This window comes from Lepus europaeus, chromosome 17, assembly GCF_033115175.1.
Source record: "Lepus europaeus isolate LE1 chromosome 17, mLepTim1.pri, whole genome shotgun sequence".
Taxonomy (NCBI): domain Eukaryota; kingdom Metazoa; phylum Chordata; class Mammalia; order Lagomorpha; family Leporidae; genus Lepus; species Lepus europaeus.
Window position 1 is genome coordinate 26546709 of NC_084843.1, and position 14291 is coordinate 26560999.

General features: G+C 52.0%; 1 protein-coding gene across 3 annotated transcripts in view; it reads right to left on the reverse strand.

The window, feature by feature from the left end:
- CNNM2 (cyclin and CBS domain divalent metal cation transport mediator 2) overlaps positions 1 to 9165 on the reverse strand; it is a 173349-nt gene extending 164184 nt beyond the window's left edge. For all 3 annotated transcript variants that reach the window (XM_062214686.1, XM_062214685.1, XM_062214687.1), the window contains exon 1: positions 7410 to 9165. In XM_062214686.1, the coding sequence (XP_062070670.1) occupies positions 7410 to 9006 (1597 nt within the window). In that variant the 5' untranslated portion in view covers positions 9007 to 9165. The remainder of the gene's footprint in view (positions 1 to 7409) is intronic.
- Between the last annotated feature and the right edge of the window lie 5126 nt (positions 9166 to 14291).

The following is a 14291-nucleotide window of genomic DNA, read 5'->3' on the forward strand; positions in this document are numbered from 1 at the left end:
GGAAAACCATGTGTGATTCTCTGTAAGAATTTAGCTTATATTTCTGAAAACCCATGGGACAGGCTTTGAGGCCCAATGGGTTAGCAGCCGCTTGCAACAACGGCATCCCATATCAGAGTGCTGTTTCTGGTCCCAGCCGCTCTGCTCTGCTCCAGCTTCCTGCTAGTGCACCTGGGAAAGCAAGGGAAAACGGCCCAGGTACCTGGGCCCCTGCACCCACGTGGAAGACAGGGATGGAGTTCCAGACTCCTGGCTTCAGCCTGGCCCAGACCCAGTCATTATGGCCATTTGGGGACAGAACCAGAGGATAGAAGATCTCTTTGTCATTCTGCCTTTCAAAAAAAAAAAAAATCAGTCAGTCATAGAAAAAACAAAAATAAAACAAGCCACCTACCACCACCACTCTAGAGTACCTGGAAGGGCATGAAGCTGCCTGGTGGGACACAGGCTTCCAAGGCTCTGATGAACTTTTCAATAGAATTTTTACTGAGCTGAACAAGAAACAGAAAGGAAAGGGCAAAAGAAGTTTCTGCCACAGACCTCATAGACCTCCATCCAAGCTTCATTACTTAAAGAAACAGCCAACAAGAACATGTATCACTGTGGGATCTCCAAAACAAGGTAAATCCAAAGACATGCCTTACCTACCTGAGGCGTCAAACAACCTAGGTATCAATTACCATTTCCTAAACTACTTCCTAGTTTCACCACAGCAGAATAAAAACCTCAGTTAAACCAAGCTAAAATAAAGGATAAAGTAAAATAAGCTCACACGCTCAGACTTCTATGTAATAAAAACGCCTGTCAAAGATTGCTTGAATGGAGGATATCGAAAAGATCAACATTAAAATCACAGGGCAGGTGCTGTGGTGCAGTGGGCTAAGCCACTGCTTGGAATACCTACATCTCAGTTCAGAGTGCCGTGGACCAAGTCATGCCTCTGCTTCCAGTCCAGCTACCTGCTAATGTGCATTCTGGGAAGCAGCAGATGATGGTTCAGATGACAGTACTTGGATTCTTGCCATTCGCGTGGAAAACCCAGATGGGTTTCCTGGTTCTTGACTTTGACCTGTCCCAGCCCAAGCTGTTGCAGCCATTTGGGTAGTAAATAAGCAGGTGAAAGATAACCCCCCTCTTTCCCTCTCTCTCTCTCTTTACTCGTACCCAATCACCCTGTCTTTCAAATAAATAGCCAATGGCCAAAAAAATAAACAACAACAACAACAAAAACCCAGATAAATAAAAACCATTGGCAAATCTGATCATTTGCTTTTTCGGTGATGCAGCTACCTTAACTGAATAACTTGGGAACAGGAGGCCAGCCTATTGGAGTGGAAGGAACTGCACTCTAGAAGTCAGTGCATGGGTTCTAGTCAGTTGATGCTACTAGGTAGGCAGGAAGCACAGTCACTTTCTCTCCTCTTTCTCAGGGTTTACCTTCCTGATTTGAGAGGGTGACCAGACCAGTGTTTCTTTTTTTTTTTTTTTTTTTTGGTAAAGATTTATTTATTTATTTGAAAGGCAGAGTTACAGAGACATAGAGGCAGAGAGAAAGTCTTCCATCCACAGGTTCACTCCCCCCCCCCCCAAATGGCTGCAATGGCCAGGGCTGGGCTGATCCGAAGCCAGGAGCCAGGAGCTTCTTCTGGGTCTCCCACATGGGTGCAGGGGCCCAAGGACTTGGGCCATCTTCCACAGCTTTCCCAGGCCATAGCAGAAAGCTGGATCAGAAGTGGAACAGCTGGGACTGCCAGCACTGCAGGTGACAGCTTTATCCAATAGGCCACAGCACCAGCCCCAGACCACTGGTTTTTGTTTGTTTGTTTGTTTTATTTTTTTGACAGGCAGAGTGGAAAGTGAGAGAGAGAGAGAGAGAGAGACAGAGAGAAAAGTCTTCCTTTTTCCATTGGTTCACCCCTCAATGGCCGCTGCGGCCGGCGCACCGTGGCCAGCACACCGCGCTGATCTGAAGCCAGGAACTAGGTGCTTCTTCTGGTCTCCCACGTGGGTGCAGGGCCAAGCACTTGGGCCATCCTCCACTGCACTCCTGGGCCACAGCAGAGAGCTGGCCTGGAAGAGGAGCAACCGGGACAGAATCTGGCACCCTGACCGGGAATAGAAGCTGGGGTGCTGGCGCAGCAGGCGGAGGATTAGCCTATTGAGCCACGGCACCGGCCATCACTGTTCTTAAACTCACCTGACCATAAGTGTCACTTGAGGGTGGTAGCTGTTGACAGCATGGATTCCAAGGCCCTGTCCCCAGAGACTCTTTTCCCAGTCTTCCGGTTCAGAAGGTCCCGAGTGAGGCCCAGGACCTCACTCTTAATTAGTGATCCAAGTAAACCTTATCACCTGCTAAGTCTGGCGAACACTGGACTAGATGACCCTCAAGCCTTCCCCCTGATTCCGTACTCTCTGGATATTCCGTAATGACGCTCTAAGAACACAGAAAATTTTAATGATCTAACATGTATTAACACACAAGACGAAACAAACAAGATCATAAAGATATCCACTCCCTCGGACACCATTCATACTCTTAAACACCAATTTTAAAAAATCTTCCTAGATCCTAGGCAAGTGTAAAACTTAATTTAGTGAGGGGAAAAAAGTTTTTAATATTAAACTTTCATGGACTGCTGTTGGAGCATAGCAGGTTAAGCTGCGGTCTGTGATACCAGTGTCCCATATAGGCACCAGTTTGTGTCCCAGCTGCTCCACTTCCAATCCAGCTCCCTGCTAATGGCCTGGGAAAAGCAGCAGAAGACGGCCCAAGTGCCTGGGCCCCTGCTGCCCAAGTGGGAAATCCAGATGGAGCTCCTGGCTCCTAGCTCAGCCCTGGGTATCATGGCCATTTGGAGAGTGAACCAGCAGATGGAAGGTCTGTCGGTCAGTCAGTCAGTCTGTCTCTCTCTCTCTGTCTCCCTTGCTCTGTAATGCTACTTTTCAAATAAAAATAAACTCTCAGCATATTAATATGGAGAGACTTGTAAAGAAAATGTTATACCCAATGTTTTAAGTGAAGACTCTATTTGATTCAGAACCACCTTATCTAGCGATCTCACCTGTTCCTAGGTAAGAAAAAGTCAGAAAAGAACTTAGGTCCCTAGCAGCTGCACAAAGTAAGCTGCCCGCTACTCGAATGCAACTGTTAGAAAGCTAAGAGAAAACAATGAAACAATAACCCGTTACTACTGCTTCAGACCCCACTTCGGGCAGACGACTGGGCCGCTAGGAGGCCGCACTCTCTCCTTAGGAAGGGCATGTCAGGTGGAAGCAAAGGCTCACCCTGGCGTCTGCAGAGTCATGGCCTCTGATTAGCGTTTCCCTTCTCCTACGTTATTTTGCTTTAGATCATTTTTCTGAAATTCTCATAATTCTCTCGTGGGATTTACTGAACGTATTCTCTTATCTGGATTTATAGGCAACCACAAAGCTGAGGGAAAAGACTCCTGCGTGGAGTAGAGAGAGGCAGAGAACAAGGAAGCTCATTCGCTACCTACTGTTGCCATATAGTGGCTAAGAAAAAATGAAAATCAGGCCAAGATGAGAACATACAATGGAGTGTGACAAATTACCATGTGACCCCTGCCAGAGAAGCAGATAAGAAACCAACAGCGAAACACTGTTATGTAATTTAGGCATTAAGAAACCAGTGGTGGAGTTCAAGTGCACACCAGTCCAGTACAATGCTACTATCAAACACGCACAAAATGAATCTGGATGCTTGGAAGGCAAATATTCTAAACAGAACGCTTTGGTTTTAGAAGCACACTAGCCAAAAAACTGATTTGCTTCACCGGCAGAAGCAGGGATCCCAATGATTACGCACAGTGTCACAGAAGCGCTGGTTTAAAGCCAGATCCATATGTTTAAACACATTTCTGTATCTACTGCCCAAGAGGCTCTGACAATGTTTTGACGGGAAGCCAAACCTCACACTCAGTAAAACAGAAATATAAAATCAGGATCAAGGAGACCAGCCTAACAGCGTGGAGAACAGCAAGTTCTGGTCTCACACAGACAAGAGTTAAACTAATTACCATGCGGCCTTGAACATACCGTTCACTCCAGCCTCAATTTCCTCATTTGTACAATGGAGCTACTGCAGCATTCAGCCATTGTGAGCCTGAACTAGTGAGATTCATGGACAGCACCCAGTCCTGTATCCGCCACAGAGTAAACAGGTACATAATGATTACCAGCTTCACTATCATCATCACCAACCTTAAAATTAGTGTAACTCCTACCTTCCAACCTCAAGTGCAGCCCAGATCTTCCTGGTAGCCAGACCCCCCCCCCACCTCCACCAAAAAAAAAAAAATCCTAACAATTAGGAAGAAGACAGCCACACACACATAAAAAGACAGCTTTTGTTTCCCAACTTCAGCACCCTAGATGGCCTCCTCCTACACGAAGACTAACTCGAACTAATTCTGTACAGCTACACACAGCTGAGGCGTCCACACAGGCACTCTTCGCTAGGGAAGGTCATTTTCAGTGCAATCTGGACTGATGATGTAACCAATTTGAGGAAGTCACAGTTGGTATTGTTGAGGGTATTTGTTCTGCTTTTGTTTTTTGGAAATAGATTTGTTAGGAGCAAGGGGAAGGGGTGGGAAAGATGCCTTTGAATCATCCTATACACCATTATTCACTATTATTTGAGAGAGAAAAACAACAGAAGGTGGGCTAGTCACATTATGTTATAATTGAATTAGAAAATGAGGAACGAAAAAAATCAGGTGAAATGTTTAACTCACCCATAAAAAGGAATGAATATAAATGACAATAAGACTGAAAAGACAAAACATGTCCACAAAAGAGGGAGGGTGGCAAGTCAGTTATTCCTACAGCTTAAATAACAAACACCTACCCCATTCTTTTAAAATCATGGTTTAATTTCCCTTTTGCAGGGTGGTGCTGTGGCACAGTGGGTTAAAACTCTGGCCTGTAGTGCTGGCATCTCATGTGGTGCTGGTTCAAGAGCCAGCTGCTCCACTTCTGATCCAGGGCCCTGCTAATGTGCCTGAGAAAGCAGCAGAGGATGGCTCAAGTGCTTGGTCCCCTGCACCCACATGGGAGATCCAGAAGAAACTCTAGTCTTCCAATCAGCTCTGCTCCTGCCTTTGCGGCTATTTGGAGAGTGAACCAAGGCAGGTGGAAGATGTCTGTGTCTCTGTATTGGGGGAATGAACCAGCGAATGGAAGACCTCTGTCTCTCTCTGGAATTCTTTCAAATAATAAAATAAATTTTTAAAAACAAAAATTTCCCATTTGCAGCCAACTATCTTGGCCTGCTCTCCCAAATCTGCCACTAGCTTCATTCAATGTGCCTTTAACTTGTGCTATCTTCTTAAGCAAATACTGTACCTCATTTTAGTTAAGAACAAAACTAAAATATTGTGCATGCTTCTTTTTCCAAAATTCATGGGAAAATATTAGTGGTAATTCAATCATTTAAAGAATACGTTTCAAAAAAAATACTGAGAGGTGATTTGGGGAGAAAAATGTTCTTCATGAAAATGAATCAGTTATAGGAAACCTATTCAAGGACAACCAAACAGAAATTTCAAACTCATACAAATTTTTAAGTCTGAGCTGGGGCAGCAGGATCAATGAGCTGGGAGGTGCACAGAGTCTCCAAGCTCAAAGATACAGAAATGAAGAGCCTTAGCAAGGTGTATGAGCTGGTGCAATCAATCCACTAGTACGTGTGTAAAAATTCTGAACAGGCAGTGAATTATCCAAATCAACACACTGGGAAATTTAGAAAAAAAAAAAAAAAGCCTAGAGGCATTTTCTTCATGATCTCTCTCCGTATTGAAGAACGCGAGGCCCCGTGAGGTGCTCTGATCAACAACCTGCAGGTGAGAGCAATGACATCCCAGAAAGAAGCCCTGGTGCCCAGAGATGCCGGCTGTTTCCTCTCACTGTTTAAGAATCCGAGAGAATCTCCGTCTGCTTTTAAATGCAAATCGCCAAGCTCCAAAGCACATTCTGCTCTCTCCCTTTATATGAAAATGACTGCAATGTGATCCTCTTCTAGGGAGGATACCATTCAGCCGGGAAGCTGGAATTAGGGCACCCTCACACCCTGAGTGTTCAGATGATGGGGCCTGGGTGCTGCTGCCGGCTACACATGGCCTTTTTCAGGCGACAGCCCACTGTTGGCGGAGAGTTGGTTCTGAGGACTACCAGGTCACAAAACTCACACCCACATCTGTGTCAGTCAAGTGCACACAGCGTCCCCCGGCTTTCAGACGGCTCTGGCTAGTGATCAGAACCTCAGTGACAACACTGCCCTGTTTGTTACACGGTTAAAAAAAAAAAAAAAAAAAAAAAAACCATGCGCGCGCGCCAGAGCCACTACAGAGCGAGAAATGAGGTGCTGAGAACCACACCAGGTGCGGCCTTGCTCACCCTTCCCCTCAGAACACCCCGGAACAGGGAGAGCTGGCTTAGAGACCGACTCCAAGTCAACCTATCAGGTGGCCGGAGTGAGAAAAGAACACTTTTAAACTACAGCCGGTCAAGAAATAAATAAGCTGTAATTAACGGAGAAAGAGGCATGCCGTTGTTAAAGGCTCAAGCTGTTAGCCAAAACCACACTGGGTTTGGGATATTTTAGTTGTCAGGTCAACGTAAACAAGGAGGGAAGAAAGCAACAGGAGCCAGAGCCTCACAAAAGGTTAACTAGCTCGCCTGCTCCGGTCAGCCCAAGTCACAGATTAACAGCTAGCCAGTTCTCAAGAAAACTTCTATCCTAGCTAAGTCACATTCCGAATGAATGAATGAATGAATGAGTTTTTGTGGCGGTACTTGGCTTAGGTGGTCCTCAGGCCTCAGAGGCAGACCTCAACTCGTCCCCATCCCCACCCTCACCCCCAGGGTGCCCGACGAGAAACAAGAAGCTATAGAAAATGAATCGCGCCTCTGAACCCTCACTGTGGACGAGCGAGGGGACCAAGAGGTCTGCCCTGGGTTTAGAAAGCTGTTCCTGGGATTTGTTCCTGGCAACCAAACGGCATGGCATCAGCCCAGCCCCACTCAGAGCCCAGACAGGGAGCGCGGCAGACCCCTGGAGACCCGAGCCCACCCCGTGCGCCGCGCAGGGGGTGCGGGGTTAGGGTATCACCGTGCACAGGAATCACCAAGCAAGGACGCGACCGGCCGGCACTCTCGCGCCTTTGCGGACCAGTTCAATCCGTCCCCCCAATCCACGCCACCCTTTCAACTTCGCAACAAAGAGAGAAGGAGAAATTCCGGTCAACTCGCCTTGGGGGGTTGGTGTGAGGGTGGAGGACGCCAGTGTGTGTGTGTGTGTGTGTGTGTTTGGGGGGTGGAGGTGGGGGGGGGATGGAGAGAGAAAGAGGGACAAGCCAAGGAAACAGACCAGAATCTCCCACCTTTCTTAAATTCCTCCAGCATAGCGTCCAACTTGGTGTCATTGAAAACAAAGTGCAAGGGGTGGTTATAAAACTTGGTGATGGTTTTCAGCGGAGTGCAGTCGTCCGGATCCACGAAGGCCAGGTCCTTGACGAAGAGCAGGTCCACGATGTTGGAGCGCTCGCCCTCGAACACGGGGATGCGCGTGTAGCCGCTCTCCATGATCTCCGACATGGTGTTGAAGTCCAGGATGGCCTCTCCGGTGATCATGAAGCAGTCGCGCAGCGGGGTCATCACGTCCTCCACCGTCTTGGTGCGCAGCTCCAGCGCGCCCTGGATGATGTTCAGCTCCTCTTTGACCAGGTCGTTGTAGGGGTCGGTGACCCGCAGCATCTCCAGCAGCTTCTCCCGGTTGTACACGGTGCCGATCTCCTGGCCCAGGACGCAGTCCAGCAGCTTGCTGACCGGGTACGAGGCCGGGAAGGTCATCATCATGAAGAACTTGGTGAGGAAGATGGTGTTGGCGCCGACGGCCAGGCCGTGCCGGGAGCAGATGGCCTGGGGCACGATCTCGCCGAAGATGACGATGCCGATGGTGGAGACCACCACGGCCACGAGGCCCGAGCCGGCGATGTCGTCCAGCAGGATGGTGAGCGTGGTGTTGACCAGCACGTTGCCCAGCAGCAGCGAGCACAGCAGGTAGTTGCCCTGCCGGCGCACGGGCTCGATGCGCTTGGCGTAGTTCTTCTCCTTCTCGGTGCCGCAGTTCTGCACGATGCGCAGCTCCATGGGGTCCAGGGCCATGAGCCCCAGGTTGAGGCCGCTGAACATGCCCGACAGGCAGAGCAGCAGCGAGATGAAGATCACCTGCAGCCAGAAGGGCAGCAGGAACTTCTTCTCCTCGCCCACGATCATCTTGGTGTCCTCACCGTCGTGGTAGATCCAGGTGGTCTCGGCCCAGGGCGGCGGCGGCAGCCCGGCCACCCCCGCGCCGCCCTTGCCGCCGCCCTTGCCGCCCGCCGAGCCCGGGCCGCTGGCGCCCAGCGCGGGCGTGGAGAGCGACGTGCACAGGTAGTAGGACTTGCTCTTCTCCATCTTGCGCAGCGGCTTGATCTCGATCTCGATGATGCCAGACGTGCGGCGGTTGAGGATGATGTGCGGCAGGATGATGATGTCCGAGGTGCGGATGCCGCAGCGCTGGGGGCCGCTGTCCGGCTCCGGCGGCGCGGGGCCGTGGCGCTGCCGCTCGTGCTCGGTGAAGGCGATGCGGGACCACGTCTCGTTGTTGATGTTCTGCCCGTACACCCGCAGCTTGACCCGGGTGCGTTCGCTCACCCGCAGCGCCCCCCCTTCCATGAACGACACGTCGTTCGTGTCCTCCAGCCGCAGCCCGATGATCACGGTCTCCTCGCTCTCGCCGGCCGCGGCGCAGCCGCCCGCGCCGCAGCAGCAGCTCAGCAGCAGCAGCAGCAGCAGCCGCGCCGCCGCCGCCTGCAGGACCCCCCGGTCGCGGGCGCTGGGGCTGCGGCGCGCCGCCATCTTCCAAGTGGGCAGTGCGGCGGCTGCCTGCCCGCCCGCCATCTTTACTTCGGGTTCACAAGCGCCACAGCCAATCATAGGGTGGCTGCTCCAGCTGCGGCCTCATCCTTCTACCCGGCGGCGCGAGCACAGGCACCGGCCCCGGGGCGAGACTGCGGCGGAGCGTCAGGCCCAGTGCTTATCAGTCCGCCTCCCTGACTGACACTGATTCGGCCGCAGCCAGCGGAGAAACCCCGAGGCTCGCGGGCGGGGGGGGGGGGGTGGAGGGTGGTGGGCGGGAGTGAGAAGGAGGGGCGGGCTCGCCGCTCCCGCGAGAGGCAGGTCGGCCAGCCAATCACGAGCGGGAGCCCGCCCTCACAGCCAGGGGGCTGGAATGGGGGCGTGGCCGCACGCAGCGCTGCGGGCCAATAGCAAGGTAGGTGGGTGGGGCGAGGAGGGCCACGGTCCTCCTCAGCACGCCAAGTTTCCTACTGAAAGGCGCGTGACTCTTGTGTATGTGCGAGGGGAGGAGGCGTGGCCGGCCGGGACGCGAGAGCCAGTCAGAGATGAGAACCGTAGGGGAGGGGGCGGGGCCTCCCGCCCGGCTGCCAATGGAAAGGAACTGTCCGAAGGTCTGGTTCTCCCTGAGGGGGCTCGGTAGTAGATCCCCGCGCCCGGCTGGCCGGGTGGGGCCAGAGCCCCGCGGCGGGAGGCCGCCCGTTCCCGCCGCACAGCCTTGCCTGTTCCCCAGTGCTCAATGCGGGGGCCGCAAGGACTGCACCCTCCGGTCCCGGTACCCCGAGAAGCCGACTAAGCACGGCTTAGGCTCCACATGGCCTAAAAAGAAGACCGGGCACCAGCCATGCCCCCACCCGCCGGCTACTCGTGCGCGCCGCTCCGCGGGAGTCAGCGGCAGCCTGGCGGCCCGGGCACCGCGCGGCAGAGCGGCTCTCGGACCGCCCGCCGCTCGGCCGGGCAGCGCGCTCTCTGCGGTCACGTGGCGCCACCTGCCGGCGCTGTGGGCGCCCTGCCACACTTTCCAGATGGGCCGCCCACCCCAACAGGTGTGCTGGAATCCAGACTGGGGGCGTTTCTTGTTGGTCCTACGAATTCCGTCGTGGTCTTGCTGGAAGGACTGTATACACGTATTCGCTGTACCCCATCCATAGCTGTGAAATGGGAAAGGCTCAGAACCTGCATTCCTAACAGGCTGTCAGGCAAGTTTGGAAAAGGAGTGGAGGCAGACATCTTAAAAAGGTTCCATAAAAGCTCCTGGGTTTCCCGCCCCCAGAGGCAGAGAGACAGAGAGCGGGCTCCCAACCGCTGGCTCACTCCCCAAGTGCTGGCACGGCCAAGGCTGAGCTAACCCTATGCCAAAAGCCGAGAACTGAGTGAGAGACCAAAGTACCTGAGCCATAACCTGCTGCCTCCACGGGCACGCATTAAAAAGAAGCTGGACTGGAAGCAGTGACTGAGACACTTGGACATGGGGTGCAGGCACCCAGACCCCCGAGGTCCTGACCACTGGGCTGAACACCTGCCCCAGGCTCATTTTAAAACACACTGACCAAACCCTGCCAGCATGTTTCTAGCAGGAAAAAAAAAAATTCTAGAGACCCAACTGTCCAGAACTCACAAACCCACTGAGAACATGCAGTAGCAGAGTAGCTACCGAACTGCTCTTTTTCTCTCAATGTAAATATTCAAAAAATAATTAGCTCCTTGCCTTTTATTTATTTATTATCTATTTTTGTATTCCACAGGCACATTCTCCTCCCTTTTTGTAAACACATCAATCCTTCCTGAAGAATGTCGAGTCTGGTTCATTTCTGGGACGGCTGCAGTGGTCTCTCCTCTCCTACACCTGTTCTCTTTGCTCCCCAGCCTAGCACCCAGGTTTTTGTGAAATCAGGGGCTGCCTTGTTTGCCACCCTCTGTCTCATCACAGAAAAGGCCAGAGCCCCTTCGGTGTCCCACAAGGCTCTGCAGGAACCGCTCCGCCCCCTGCTGCCCACGGGCTTTTGCCACCTGCTTCCAACCCCGCCAGAGCACAGTCCCAGGGGCCCAGGCACCACCTGCAGGACACAGGCCAACTGCCCGCCGGTGGCCACCTCATTTTAAAACCCTGAAAACACTCCCTGTACTCCATCTCTGCTTTGTTTTTCCTCAAAGATCACTTTCTAATACACAATGTAAACTGTGCATCTGGCCCACCCCCATCTCCAGCCACAGGCAGGAAGTCTGTTTTGTTCACTGCTCTATCACTGGGACCTAGACCAATAGTGTGAATTCAAAATAATATTTGTAAAATGTTAAAAAAAAGAAAATGAATTTTTAAAGTTTATTTATGGGACCGGCACTGTGGCATAGTGGGTAAAGCCACCACCCACAGTGCCGGCATCCCATATGAGCTCTGGTTCAAGTCCTGGCTGCTCCACTTCCGATCCAGCTCTCTGCTATGGCCTGGGAGAGCATTAGAAGATGGCCCAAGTGCTTGGGGTCCTGCATCTTCATGGGAGAACCAGAAGAAACTCCTGGCTTTGGATTGGTGCAGCTCCAGCCATTGCAACCATTTGGGGAGTGAACCACTGGATGGAAGGCTTTCTCTCTCTCTATCTCTCTCTCTCTCTCTTCTCTCTGTCTCTCTCCCCCTCTTTCTCTTTCTCTGCCTCTTCATAACTCTACCTTTCAAATAAATAAATGAATCTTTAATTTAAAAAAAAAAGGCCGGTGCCGTGGCTCACTAGGCTAATCCTCTGCCTGCGGCAACAGTACCCTGGATTCTAGTCCCAGCTGGGGTGCCAGATTCTGTCCCAGTTGCTCCTCTTCCAGTCCAGCTCTCTGCTGTGGCCCCGGGAGTGCAGTGGAGGATGGCCCAAGTGCTGGGGCCCTGCACCCGCATGGGAGACCAGGAGGAAGCACCTGGCTCCTGGCTTCGGATTGGCGCAGCTCTGGCCGTAGCAGCCATTTGGAGAGTGAACCAACGGAAGGAAGACCTTTCTCTCTCTCTCTCTCTCTCTCTCTCTCTCTCTCTCTCTCTCTCACTGTCTAACTCTGCCTGTCCAAAAAAAAAAAAAAGATTTATTTATCTGAAAGGCAGAGTTAGCATTACAGAGAGAGAGAGAAGAAGAGATAGAGATCTTCCACCCACTGGTTCACGCCCTAGATGGCCATAACTGCCAAAGCTGGGCCAGGCCTAAGCTAAGAGCTTCTTCTGGGTCTCCCACAGGGGTACAGGTGCCCAAGCACCTGGGCCATCTGCTGCTTTCCCAGGCCGTTAGCAGGGAGCTGGGTTGGAAGTGGGGCACCCGGACTCAAACAGGCATCATATGGCATGCTGGCACTGCAGGCGATGGCTTAACCTTCTTTGCCACAGCGCTGGCCCCCTGAGCACAAAGTCTTTTGAGAAAAAGTAGAAATTGAAAATGCTGGCATTACCTAAAGTTGCCCTGAAATCAAATCTGTTTGCCCTGAGAGATATCTCAAAAGCAACACAATCCACTTGCTTAAGTGCATAGAACTCTTAATTTAGCTAAAATGAGTTTTTACCACAGTTGACAAAAAAAAAAAAAAAAAGCACCACACCATTTACCATGTCAAAGTGGACTTTTTGGGGCATTAATAGAGGGCTTTCCCATTTTTTCCTTTTTCTGAGTATTTTCTGGATATTTTACTGGGGTAAGAAAAGAAAAAAAACCATGGCATTTTGACAGAGCTGTGAGAAAAGTTTCCTTCTTTTCTGATACAGAATGTGTATCTATTTCAGTTAATTGAGAATCAGAGCGAGAGAGGCAAGCAGACATCTCTCTTGCTCTGACACCCCAGATGCCCACGACAGCCACGTCTGGGCCACAGCCAGAAGCCTAGGACTCCGTCAGGGTCTCCCATGTAGGGGACAGGGACCCAGGTACTTGAGCCATCAGCTGAGCCTCCCAGGGTGTGCACTAGCAGGAAGCGGGAACAGGAAGAGGAACCGGGACCAGAACCCAGGCATTCCCACATGGGAGGCGCCTTAACCACCGGGCCTCACGGGGACCTCGACCTTCCTGCTGAGCTCCTTGGGGTCCACCCTTCCCAGAAATACTGAGGGTTTGCGGCACCTGCGTAGGAGCAGGTGTGGGGAGCCCCGCCCCTCCCGCTCTGCCACGGCACGGCCCGGTGCCCCACAGCCCACGGTCCTCCCAGCGAGGCTGCTCTCCCTGCACGCCCTCCAGGGAGCCCGCTTGGCCTCCTGCTCTCTGCGCTGTCACCACCCCTTCCTCCACTCCCCCTCTATCCTTCCAGCCACTCAAAGAGAACACCACATTGCTGCTGGGAGTCCCGCCTGCCTCCCTCCAGCGTCCCTGCGACCCTGGGACTTGCTAAAATCTTCTAGAACGTCCTGGGTGGCTGTTCCGCCCACGGTCCAGCCTGCAGCTCAGCGGCAGGTGAAGGAGGGGGAAAGGCTGTGGGCATTCACATTGCCTGAATATGAAAACCGCCCTTGGGGAGTAAGAAGGAGGTGGGAGACAAAGCTCTGACAGGAGGCTGGGAACCAGGACTGCAGGTGCCCAGGGTGCACCTGCCTTGAGCCGCGGTGCGTGAGTGCGTCTCCAGTCATCACACACCGCCTGTGTTCAATCCCCTGCTCCCTTCTTCACGTCCTCTGAGGCCGCAGTGAAAATTCTTTTTTGGTTTTTGTTTTTGTTTTTAAAGTCTATCTGGGGCTGGGTGTTGTGGCGCGGTGAGTTAAGCCAGCACTTGGTTCCTGGACTTCAGCCTGCCACAGCCCTGGCTGTAGTGGGCATTTGGGGAGTAAACCAGTGGAATGAAGCGCTCTCTGTGTGGGTCGGGAGGGGGGGTGTCTTTCCCTCTCTGTCATTCTGCCTTTCAAATAAGTATGTCAAAATGTATTTATTTTTATTTATTCGAAAAGCAGTAAATCTGTTGATTTACTTCCCAAATGCCTGCAACAGTCAGGGCTAGGCCAGGCTGATGCCAGGAGCCAGGAACTCCATCTGTGTTTCCCTGAGGATGGCAGAGACCAGAGTGCGAGGGCCATCACCTGCTGCCTCCTGGGAACTACAAACAGAGCCAGGCTCCAAACCCGAGCACTCCAGTATGGGATGCAGGCGTCTCAAATGTGGGCGTAACCACTGGGCTGAATGCCTGCCCTTGGAATTAAAATTTTCCTCCAGTAAGTCAGACCCTCCAAGTAGAAACAAAACGCTGTATCAGATCCCAGTGGGAAAAAGTTCTGCTCCTGTTTTTAGTTCTTCTGATACTGAATTGTTTTAAATATCACTAAACTGAAGATCCAATGTATTCTTTCCACTTGTTAATATACCTCCTTAATTCTCTGCTGGTTCTTTAAAATTTAAATTAAAAATTCTGTTTTTTCACCT